Source organism: Saccostrea cucullata, unplaced genomic scaffold (genome assembly GCF_032062105.1).
Source record: "Saccostrea cucullata isolate Sc308-1 unplaced genomic scaffold, CSIRO_AGI_Scuc_v1 ctg8053, whole genome shotgun sequence".
Taxonomy (NCBI): Eukaryota; Metazoa; Mollusca; class Bivalvia; order Ostreida; family Ostreidae; genus Saccostrea; species Saccostrea cuccullata.
Window position 1 is genome coordinate 29332 of NW_026931237.1, and position 12765 is coordinate 42096.

Sequence of the window (12765 nt, forward strand, 5' to 3'; positions counted from 1 at the left end):
GTGGATGTACACATAATGGTAAGTAAATACTGGTTCCCAGATCTTGTCCTAGGCAAAGGTCCTACACAATCCACCAACACTCGACTAAACGGTTCCTCAAAAGCTGGAATTGGTTGGAGAGGGGCGGATGGTATCTTCTGATTCGGTTTACCTACCATCTGACAGACATGACACGACTTACAAAACTCAGAAACATCCTTCCTTAGCTTAGGCCAATAAAAAGGACTCAAAATCCTATTATAAGTCTTATTGATACCTAAATGACCAGCCATAGGTGTATCGTGAGCTAAACTCATGACATCTCGACGATAAGCAGCTGGAACCACTATCTGGTGAACAACACGCCACACTTCATCTGGGGAAGCATCAGGTGGTCGCCATTTTCGCATAAGGATGCCATCTTTCATATAGAAGCATTCTCCAACTTTTGTGGCCTCTTCTGGTGGAAGTGCCCTCTTACTAAGTTGAATGATATCTGGGTCTTTATGTTGTTCAGAGAGTAAACGTTCTCGGCTGAGGATGTCCTTGCCTTGGCTAACTAGTGGATGCAACTCATCATCCTCACCACCAAATTTTGGTAACAGTTCTTTCTTCTCTTGGTTCTTGCTATTGTGTGGTTCCTTGTTGGTTTGAGTGCCATCAAGGTCAGATAAGAAAGTGTCATTCAAATCAATATCAAAAAAGGAATTCGTTTTGTCAAAGGCATGAGTATGGTCTGCCTCCATTTCTCGTCTTCTGGCCATCGCTCTAGTCACAGCACAAGCTGGATAAATGTCATCATCTTCATGGTCGCACATGACATCTGGAGTGATTTTCTCACAAACTATAGGATCTGGTACAACTTTTCCACCAGCTAAATCGTTACCTAGCAACAAAGAAATGCCTGGAACGGGAAGAGTAGGTCGAACACCTACGATAACAGGTCCAGTAACTAAATCTGACTTCAAACTAATTCTATGCAGGGGAACATCAATGACGCCTAGCTCCACACCCTGTAATAAAACTGACCCACCAGTAGAAGTCTGCTCAGACAAAGGAAGCACGCCCTCTAACAATAACGTCTGTGCAGCACCAGTATCTCTCAAAATCTGGACAGGTTTTATTTCGCTAGAGTCACCGAGTGAAACAAATCCCTGAGACATAAAGGGCTTATAATCCTCCATAGAATCAATAGAACTGGACTGTGAACCCTGGACATCAGGAGTGTCAGAACAAATCGAAACTAAGGCTTCTCTATCACCTCTAACTGCCGCGCAAGCATGTGGTTGAGTTTTATCAAAGTCATTTTTTCTCTTAAGTTTAAAGCATTCGCTGATCAGATGACCTTTTTTCTTACAATAACTACAAGTAGGAAGCGACCCTATTCCAGAAGATCCTTCAAAACGTCCTGGACCGGACTTAGAACCACCTTGGGATGGAGACTGGGAACTTGTGAAAGACTGAGACCCTGAACCACTCTTTTTATATGTGTCTGAATTTGTAGAATTACTGCTAGTCTGAGATCTTGATACAAAATTCTTTTTATGAGACAGAGCATAAGTATCAGATATGACTGCTGCCTCTTCAAGAGTTTTCACATTCTTATCTTCTAGATGTGTTTTCAAATCTTGAGTAACACATTCCTTAAACTCTTCTACCAGGATGACTTGGCGCAAATTAGCAAAAGTTTTATCAAGTTTCTTAGATCTAAACCAGTGATCAAATAAATCTTCTTTCTCTCGTGAAAATTCAACAAATGTTTGATTATCAAACTTTCTATACTTTCTGAACTTTTGTCTATATGCTTCAGGTACTAATTCATATGCTTTTAATATTGCTGCTTTGACCTTCTCATAGTCTGAACTTTCAGCTACCCCTAGTGCAGAGTATACCTCAGCTGCTTTACCAACCAGTACACTTTGTAACATTGTTGACCAAACGTGTTGTTGCCATTTAAGATTTTCTGCGACTTTCTCGAATTGGGGAAAATACTTGTCTACAGATTTTTCTTGAAATTTCGGAACTAACCTAATATTTTTTGCTGCATCAAATTCATTCTTGACAAATGAGGGTTCTGAATTCTGCTGTAATCTTAATTTCTCTAACTCAAAGTGCTCTTGTCTTTCTAATTTGTCTAATTCAAATTTCCGTTCACGCTCTCGTTCTTCTCTTTCTCTTTTTCGTTCTTCCCTTTCTCTTTCTCGATCTTCTCTTTCTAATTTTTCTCTTTCTAATCGCATTTTCTCTAACTCTAATTGAAACTGATAGTCTGCCATTTTATAAGAGCCTAACTCTGATCTAACTGTATATTCCGGAAGTTCGTATTTTTCAAAGATGTTTTCATCTACAAGTTTGTTTGCAACCTTAATTCTAATGTCTTGCTTTCTCTGTGAGGATTTAACTTCTAACCCAAAATGCATACCTAATGCTATCAAGTCATCCTTTTTTAACGAATCAAAAACCTGAACACTTGGTGAACTTAGAAAGTCTGTGACCGAAAACACCATGTTGATTTCTGCTGGCTTATAATCAAATTTAATGGTTCAATAAACAAAATTTTGACAATAAACTGCAAAAGTGCAAAAAAATTCTTGATCCCGGACGAGCCCCCAATTCTGTTATGGGTCAGAATAACCCTAAATGCCAGCAAAGATCAATCACACAGTTTAAACTTAACAATAATTTATTTACAGTAATATACAAATCTTAAGTACAAACTTAGCAAAAATCTAAAAATACATACATCAGAGTGTCCGTTGCTGCACACAATGTCCCAGTGAAATAATATCCCAGTAATACCTCAATGATGCTTCTACGACAATTGTATACATACATCGAATTGACAGGGTATTTATATAGTAATATAAATCTAGAATATTCTAGAAATTGTAAGCACATGATATCCCTGGAAAGTTCTGGACATGAATAAAGTTCAAGAATGTTCTAGAAAAAAATGACCAAACATATTGACCACTCTGGAATGTTCAAGAAACTTAATGTTACTAATAATAGACACGATGAAACAATACAAATACAACACACCTCACAACACAATCTATATATTATCAAAACTTTCTGTGTATTTACTTATCCGTCAGGTGACGTGATGGACTATAGTACAGACTTGCTTTCTTAAGCTCCGTCCTTTTGACCATTTTTCGGAGTCTTTGCGGCAAAGATTCTATTTTTATGTGTGTTAATGTATATATATTGTATAGATTCTGGATATACGTTTCCTGAACTTTTTCTCGTTTCTTTGGATTTATTTGCTTTGTGTTTCTTTCTTCTTCGAGTTTAAACCTATCGTCCTGTATTACCTGTGAGCACTGCCTGTAAGTAGGTGTTCACGATCTTTTGAACTGCCTAGTCAACCTGGTTTGCCTAGTTAGTGATTAATGGTTTTAAAAACAGCAAACAGGGTAAGATTCAAACTCTTAAATCTGTATTTTTGAGAAACAGGGACATTCAAACAAGTAAGGACAAAATATTCTCCAAGTATTATTTAGCAGAGCTAGGCTGCAGGCACCGTAGTTTCTGATGTAATGTGCGTGCAAATCTGGGGATAGTAGAGCTACACTAATACAGGATGGATTTACACTCGGAAGCAGAACTGTTCAGGTGTTAGAGACAAATCCATACTCCGCTGGGATGGAATCTCAGGATTAAAGTGTTGTTCATGTCCTGGTGAAGGGAGTTCCCCTTTCTGTAGAAGATATCTGCATTATTATACCCCCGCAAACGAAGTTTAGGGGGGTATATTGGAATCACCTTGTCCGTCTGTCCGTCCGTCCGTCTGTCCGTCTGTCTGTAGACAAGATTTTGTCCGGACCGTTTCTCAGAAACTGTTGGATGGATTTGTCTGAAAATTTATACACTTATTACTCACCATATGAAGGTGTGCACCTGGGATTTTCATCATAATTGGATGATTTTTTTGCATTTTACAGGCGTTTTTTCTTTTTTATTTTGTGATTTTGTTTGGCTCATAACTAGAAAACTATTAGACTTACAATCATCAAACTTGGACAATTTATGCATCTTGGGTAGACGGTGTGTTACGACCTATTTCAAGGTCACTGTGACCTTTAATTTAAGTGAATTTTTAAAAAAAACTAAGTCTTTAAAATTTTAAATTTCATAATCCTAAAAAATGTAAAAATATAGTTGTATCCTTATTAAAAAATGCTAAATTAAGAAAAAACTTATTTTTTATCATATACTTTACAGCAAATTCTATAACAAATGTTAATGATTTGAGAGGAATTCAGTTTGTCCCATGGGCATAATTATCAAGCACTGGTCAAGGAGAATTTTTGATAGCAGAAATGTGCATGTCAAATTAGAGAGAAATTAATGAGTTCATTGTCGGGAGTTAACTGGCAAGAGATCTCTAGATCTTATCTTAATTTTACTCTTGGGAGTTGGGCAAAAAGAAATGGCCTTATAGTTGCTTGTGTTAATTAAGAGTTCTTGATGGCTGTAGTTCAGATAAAGATCTTTCAATTGGTGTAATGTAATTAAAACAAATTGATGTTTTAGTGTTTGATTAAAACTGAATTAGTATTGTATAATATAATTAAAATTAATTATACATGTGTTCATTAAAAAAAAAATTACATTTCAATTTTTATATATTTGCAACAAATTGCAGTCATGTCTCACTTAGAATTTAATTGTCTAAAGAATAATTAATTTTTCATTTTTTTTTATTAGACTGTAGCATTTCCATTATTTCATAAAATATGCAATAAACAATTTAAAGCTGCAGATGGATATTTGTTAAGCTCTACAGGGATCGACACTAACTTTTAAACCATAGTTGTCAGCAGGGCTAGCCATTTCTAATTTCTACTAGCCCTGTTCATATATTAGTTGTCCAGCAGCCGAAGGCTGGTGGCCGAGTCGCGAAGCGACGAGGGGGGTAGGTGCGGGAGGGGGTTTCCCCCTCCTGCTGGTGGGGGTACGGGGGGCCTCCCCCGGGAAATTTTGAAAATAAAGATGCCAAATCCTGCATTCTGGCTGTATTTTGGGTAAAAATTATATGTCACCCTATGATTGTACCTTAGACATTTTTCTATTCGAAGAAGTACACATATATAATCATTTAGGGTATTTCGAATCACCTTTAAATTTTACAATTTTGACATACAAAAATAATAATTATGATGATAAAACATGTTTGAAAATAGTTTTAATAATTATTAGATACATTATGTGTAATTGATAATTATATTTGTTGCTCTGAGTGAGTACTTAGTAAAATTCTTAGTAGCCCTGCAGGACAAGTGTAAAGGCATGTTTGGTAGCCCGACCTCAATATTCAGTTGTCCCGGGCCAGCGGGCTACCGTTAGTGTCGAACCCTGCTCTAACACAGCCAGTTTAGAATTATATGATGTATTATTTGTTTTAATTAATCCCTACACTGTAAGTCTCTTAGAGATGTATGTACAATATTTTAAACATGATATGAAATGGAAATTAGATCATTGAAATCTGTGTCAATCTGTTAATCAAGGTTACTTAATTTTCTTGCACCCTAACCAATTTATGATTATCGAACAATATTTGATGGGCCTATCATGCTGTGGCGAGGCACTTTATTTAGACAATAGTGAAAACCTCTTACTAGATCCATAAAATATTTCTGAATTGGCACCAGTACTCTGAAAAACCCAGCGGGGGTATTTGTCCCTATTGGACAGTTCTAGTTAACATGCATTAGAGCCTTGGTGCCAAGTTTACCAGCGACATCAAATTTGAGAAAATTACAAATCCTTAAACTCACAGAATGACTGAAATTTTAAACGGATATCATTTTGCATATATGTCACCACTAGATAATAGAAAGTTTCTACCACGCTCTACTACATGCGCAGGATTACGCTGTACCATTTCTCACAAAGGTCATCCTGTCCGTGAAAAAAAGAAAAAAATGCACCAATTGCTGGGCGGATGATCACTTCAGGAGCAATTGCAAATTCGAGCAGTGTTGAAGGATTTGTGAACAGCCTGGTCAATTTCTGGGATCTGACCAGTGTTAAGCCTATGTTACAAATCGAAAGAATATAGTGTGCTTTCTGGTGAGGAAAACTATTTGTCCAACTTCTTTCCTACCGAAATCAATGTTTTTCAGCAATCGTACCGATCAGTGGAACATGCCTATCAGCGCATTAAGTCTTTACGATCGGGAGACCTTAGCCGTGCAGATGTCGGGTGTAAAGTACTAAGTGCCTTAAAAGCGAAGCGCATAGGAGACCAAGTTTTTTAATCAGATGCACGGCTTTCATCTAATGTTTCAGTTGTGAACGGAATTCTGAAGGCAAAACTTTAACAGTGCTTTCAATTTAGGGATTCTTTAAAAAAGGCTCGAAAACAGACATCCTTGCACTCATGGTTGAATCTACATGGGACGAGCAATGGGGTAGTGGACTGAACTGGAACATCGCATACAGTCATGCAGCATTGGCAGGGCCAAATTAGACTCGGACAACTGCTCAACGCTATGGCTGCCAAATTAAAACGCTCAAGCTGTAGATCATGATCAGGATCCAGTAGCAGCAACAGACTGGGGAGGAACAACAAAGGAAATGGTCATAGCTAGAAATACAGTGAGATGGTAAAAAATAGACAATAATGAATACGTTAAACATAAGTCCAGTTGAATCCCTAAGAAAGTTCATTAAAACAGATCCAGCAGCCATGTCACTCTTTAACCCCCATCCCCGCAATCACGCATTTTAACGCATATACCGTTGCCCCGCAATCACGCATTTTAACGCATATACCTTTGCCCCGCAATCACGCATTTTAACGCACTTACAGTTTTTTGTTCTACAATGAGGCACAGTCATGTATATTTGTATATATGAACATAGAAATTTTACCGGGAAATCAGATAATTAAACTTAATGACGTCATAATAAGAATATACGTAATTATTTGTGTCAGAGTTCGGGTTTACAACTGCTAAAATGGAAACTTGCCACAATCAAAAATGACGGATTTTTCCTCTGATTTGTTTGATGATGACAGTGACTGTCACAGTAGTTTAAGTGATTTAAGCTCTGAAAATCTTTCGTTATCGAGCCTCTCTGATTCGGACCTAGATCTAACCGATACGGAATCTAATGATGAACAAGGAATGACACCAAAATGGACTTCCATCTTACAAGATATTGATGTACCGCCCTTTGTATGTACTACGGGGCCAACGGAGAAAGTGCAATGTTGTGAGACAGAAAAAGATTTTTTCGAAAATATTTTTGATTCAGATTGTATTTCTACATTAGTAACAAGCACTAACAAATATGCCCTAGAGGAACAACAAAGAAAAGGTTTGCTATTAATTACAGCTATATATGATATAAGTATATATAATGTCATGTAAATATGATTGTAATATTTATCAAGGAAAATTGACATGATAGTAAAAGAATAGAGCTAAGGCAGACATAATATTAAATTCCGTAAAATTTTATAACACTTCATACGAATCAAGTGTTTTATAAAAAGTTATTGAGAATTAAACACGCATGCTGATATTGAACAACCTTTTTTCATTTAAAAATCTGCAACTTGTGCATAAGTTTATTTATTCAAAATATATAACTTTGGGCAATATAGCTTATCAGTTTAGAAAATGACAAATATGACTTACAACATATACCGTAATATAATGAAGGTAAAAATAAATAAATAGATAAAGACCTATTATAATTATATTGTATACCTATACAGTGTGTGTATATAATGCATTGTATTTTATATTATTATTTTAAACAAATAAATCGTAGAAGCTGCTCAAGCTAGATACAAATTATGGTTTAAATCACAGAATTAGTTAATAAAACGGAACTATACTTACTTAAAGTTAACACGTAAACATATAAACATGTGTTTTTAAAATTTTATATATACTACTATATCCTTGAAAAATGCCCGTGTGCTAAAAACTTTTTATTTATCAAAAATGTATGAAAGGCATGCAGTTCTTTTTATTTATTTAATGCATACGATTAAAAAAATTGTAAAACATCTCTACTACATCTCATTTTGACTGAAAATGAAATGAATACATAATATAAACAATTTTAAAAATAATACTGAATCGAAGTTAATATCAACTCACATTGTAGTGCCACTTTTTTGGAGGGGGGGTCCTCCAATTTGCACTGTATCAATATTAATTTTATTTACACTAGTACTGAAGCTTATCACACATTTGCCAGGTAGTCAGTAATAAATATATTAGGTGAAAGGTTAAAATTCTTAAAACTACTGGTGAAATAAGGGGGGGGGGGTGAACTAATACTATTTCCTGCAAAACACTATGAAATAGTTGCGCGTTATTTCGACAATATTTTTATGTATTGAAATGGTGCCACCCTGTATAAAATTAATGCAGGCAAATATTGCACTTCAATAAATTTATTAATTCTATTTCAAGTTGAACATATACATGTAAATTCACATCCCTAGATTAAATCATTAAAAGGTTCATTCTATTTTTTCAATGTAGGTCGTGATTCTTTGTGGTATGAATGTACATATAATGAGATGCAGGCATATATTGGGATTCTGATCATGATGGGTATAAACAAGATTCCCGATTACAAGTTGTACTGGAGTCATAATAAATTTTTAAGGAATGCTGGCTTCCAGGAAGTAATGCCCTTAAAACGTTACGAAAAAATAACTCAGTATTTGCACTGCAGCGCAGAGAACACGGAGGATACGCTTTATAAAATTCGCCCTATTCTGGATATTGTTTCAAAAAACATGTCTGAATCCTACAACCCCCGGAAACAGCAAACCATAGATGAAGGCATGATAGCATATAAAGGAAGACATAAGGTAGTAAAGCATAACTTCTTCATTTATTGATGTACCTGAAACTATTTTTGTTACAAAATGGTTTAACCCCCCTTCCTTTCCCTGATTTAAGAATATGAGTTTTATGAAATGAGTGCTTCCCCTTTCTCATGTTGATTTTTTTGAACGATGCGTTTTTTCTTTGTCTCCAATTTATAATGTGCATAGAATATCTTGCTATCTTCATTTATAGGCCAAACAGTATATACCCTCTAAACCCACTAAATGGGGATTAAAGGTTTGGCTCCGGTGCGACAGTTTGTCTGGATTTTGCCATCAGCTTGACCTGTATCTCGGAAGGGACCAATACAAGGGTGTTCCTGTTGGCCAGACAGTAGTCTTTAAACTTACGGAGGAATTACAGGGCAAAAACCATCACGTTTTCTTTGACAGCTTTTTTACTTCCGTTGAACTAGCGAAGGGTCTACTCGCCAGAAAGATCTTCTGTTGTGGAACTATTGTGAGGAATAGAAAGGGATTCCCTAGCGACCTGAAGTCAGTGACGCCAAAGTTCCAAGGAGATTACGTAACACGGTATATATCTGAAACTACACTGAAATGCAGTTTTGGGCCTGATTTATAAATATTGCCTTTTTACACGTAACGATTGTGAAATATGTGACTAATAAGTAAATTCTTTCTTGTTACAGACAAGATGGCCAATTAACAGCTACTGTGTGGATGGATAACCGACCCGTGTCAGTTTTGTCAACAATGACATCGCCGCTTGAGATGGCTACTAATGTATCCAGGCGACTGAAAGATGGTACAGCTGTATCCGTCCCCAGACCACAAAGTATCGGGCATTATCAATCATATTTTAGGGGAGTTGATTTATTTGATCAATTGCGTTCGAAATATCCAGTCGGCAGGGCAAGCAAAAAGTGGTGGAAATATGTACTTCACTTTCTTATCAACACTGCTATCATTAATGCCTATATTCTTATGAAAGAAAGTCGACCCCAGCTTCCTAAGAAGAAATACCGACAGCTGGACTTTAGAATCTCGCTAGCTCAGCATTTGATTGGATCTTTCAGGACACCACTAAGGGCAGCAGGGAGACGCACCTTAAACACGCCGACATGTCACAGTTTCTCAAAACTAGTGAAGAAAAGATCCTATTGCAAACAATGCTCAAAGTCGACACCAAGAAAAAGGAAGGATACTGCATATGGTTGCAGTCTTTGCGATACCCATTTGTGCGGAAAACAATGTTTCTCATTGTTTCATGGGTTCTTATCGATAGAGGAATAACTCAAAGTGTTCAAATGAATACAGTTATTGGGTTGGGTGGATATGTGCTGTATAGAACCCTAGTTATCGGATTGTGTGGCAATATTCAAAATTAAAATGACACATTTTTTTAATGAAATGTGACTGATATCATGCGATTTGTGAATATATTTCATTTATATAGTGTGTTCACAATCCTTTATATTCTGTACCTTAGATTCAATGTATTGATAAATAATTTTAATGGTCTAAAAATGTTTTCAACTTGTGTCAATTTTAAACAAGTTTCCCACATATTAATTTGAAAAACAATTATACATTTATTGTAATTCTTCGAATAAAATTACAGTAGGAATTGCAACGATTAAAATTAATCGTCAAATATGGAAACGTTTGTTTTTCTGCGTATATGGCCAAAAAAATCCTTCTGCTGTAAATATAAATGTAAAAACGAAAAACTAGATTAGATGCATTTTAAGTACAAAGATTTACCGCGCAGATTGCCAAGGAAGTTTTATACATCGAACGTACGGATAATTTCATGAAAAAGGAATTAGTTACGATGATTTTTTATAAATTAAAAAAAAATTAAATTGTAAAACATCTGATTGGATAAAACAAATAGGATATACTGAGAGATGATTGATTGCAGTATGTTTATACATACATGTACTGTGGAAAATAGAATATCGGTATTCACAGTTAATAAAGCATACACTATACTAAAAGAAATTCCGCCAATATTATGTTCAAAAACTAAAATAAAAAAAAAAAACGATAACGCTATAGTTCTGCGGCTACATATAGTGTATATGTACATGTGACCGAAGAATTTAAAAAAAGGGGGGTAAGAGGTATAATAATACATATAGGTTTGTTTCTGTCTTCAATAACAGAACGGAAATGGAACCCAACAACTATTTTGAAAATTGTTTTATATTTGATGAACTTATTAATTATTTTTGATTTACAAAGCTATGATACACTGTGCTTATTTAAAATGTATAATATCCCACAAAAAAATAAATAAATAGGATAAAATGACTATTTAAATATTTTAAAATTCAACTTACAGATGGATGTGCAAATTACGTAAATGATATACAATAATACGCTTTCTAATTTATAATAAAAAGCGCTACATAAATACCATAAAACTCTACATGTGGAAATACGTTTTTTTCAGTACGTAATCGCAAGTGCTCTGCGAGGACAGGGATAACGTCATCGAATGTTAACAAATGTAATGCTATTATTACGTCACAGTCAGCGCAAGGGGCAAAGAGTTAATGATTGTGCACGAGATGCTTTACGTGGAGAATAACTTCAATCCTTTTCAGTATGGTATACAGTCACCCCAGTTAAGCCCAAAAAATTCACAACATTCATGCTAGATATTTACAAGAACACTGGGACCACAAGATTCACGGCAAATTCTCTCTGTTTATCTTCGATCACAGCAATGAGAAATGCTGGTCTAACCGACAGGCATATAATGTTTATGTCAGATCACAAGAGGGAGAAATCACTGAAGTCATACTGCCGTCGCCAGAGTACAGAACAAAAACGTGTCATCAGCTATGTTCTTATATGTAGTAATTAATGTAGCAAGCGGAGAAAAAAACAAACATGCTTACATCCAAGCCTGATTTCGTCCACTCAAACACAGTCAGTCAGCAATCAAAGTCTCCAATTAAGCAGGGAATCCATTAATTTGTCGGGATTTGGAGCACGCTATGTCTTCAAAGACTGTCACTTTCACTTTAACTCTCCTAACGCTGTAAACAGTGTCATACGTCATATGAAACATTTTTTAAATGCAAAAAAAAAACAACATATCTTAGTTAATTACTTGTTTATTTCATATACTGTAAATTCAAAGTTAGATATTTTATGTTTAATGTTTGGTTATTAAATTTCTGTTAACGTTTCAGCTCTAGGAATTAATTTTTCACATGATGTATTCCTACGCGTTCGGCAAATTCAAATTAAGAATAACAGTAGATGATCCTTAAACCCTTTCAATCAATACAAATTGGAGAACAGGACATAAACCAAAATGGAATGATAGATTTAGGACAGGTGCCTTTGAAATACCCTGACAACTCGGCATGAATTCTCTGTATTGTTCAGGTCAGTGGAGTAATTCGATATGTAAGAAATGGCCTTACAGTTGTACGAAACATATTAGTTATTATATATAATATATAAGATTGTATTTGCAAACAAGGCAATTTCACTGATCATTTAATTTCGAAATGCTGACTTAAAACAAGGTAGTTGAGATCCCTTTATCCTCAATCAATTTGTTGGGCCATCCTTAAAAAAAAATTTTTTTTGCTGTAACGCGCCTCATCATTTTAGGTGTGGGTAGGTAGGTAGGCTTATTATTTTTTTTTTTTTTGAGACAAAAATTCAGAATTAAATTTCGATTAGATAGAGGTATTAAACAGGTCTGGACGATTCTAAAAATGGAAGTCAAGAGCGATAACCGTGAATACCAGGCTTGGGGTCAATTACTTTGAAATGTAATTAATTACTTTCAAATACATTGATAATTTTGTCAATTACTTGCAATTACAATTACATTGATTTTTTCAAATGTAATTAATTACTTTCAATTACTTTGACAAATGTAATTAAATACATTTCAATTACTTGAGTTTTATTTTTATAAAAAA

The 12765-nt window shown here is 35.1% G+C and overlaps 1 protein-coding gene across 1 annotated transcript; it reads left to right on the plus strand.

Moving 5' to 3' along the window:
* The first annotated feature begins 6974 nt into the window (after positions 1–6974).
* On the plus strand, positions 6975–10105 carry LOC134231915 (piggyBac transposable element-derived protein 4-like). Its single transcript, XM_062713870.1, has 4 exons — positions 6975–7209; positions 8499–8833; positions 9045–9385; positions 9502–10105. The coding sequence occupies exons 1-4, from the start codon at positions 6975–6977 to the stop codon at positions 10103–10105; spliced, it is 1515 nt and encodes a 504-aa protein (XP_062569854.1).
* Positions 10106–12765: the final 2660 nt, after the last annotated feature.

Coding starts and splice junctions, on each gene's coding strand:
- LOC134231915 (XM_062713870.1), top strand. CDS start 6,975: ATGACGGATTTTTCCTCTGATTTGTTTGATGATGACAGTGACTGTCAC. Junction 7,210..8,498: donor AACGGAGAAAGTGCAATGTT/GTGAGACAGAAA, acceptor TTTTCAATGTAG/GTCGTGATTCTTTGTGGTAT. Junction 9,386..9,501: donor CAAGGAGATTACGTAACACG/GTATATATCTGA, acceptor TTCTTGTTACAG/ACAAGATGGCCAATTAACAG.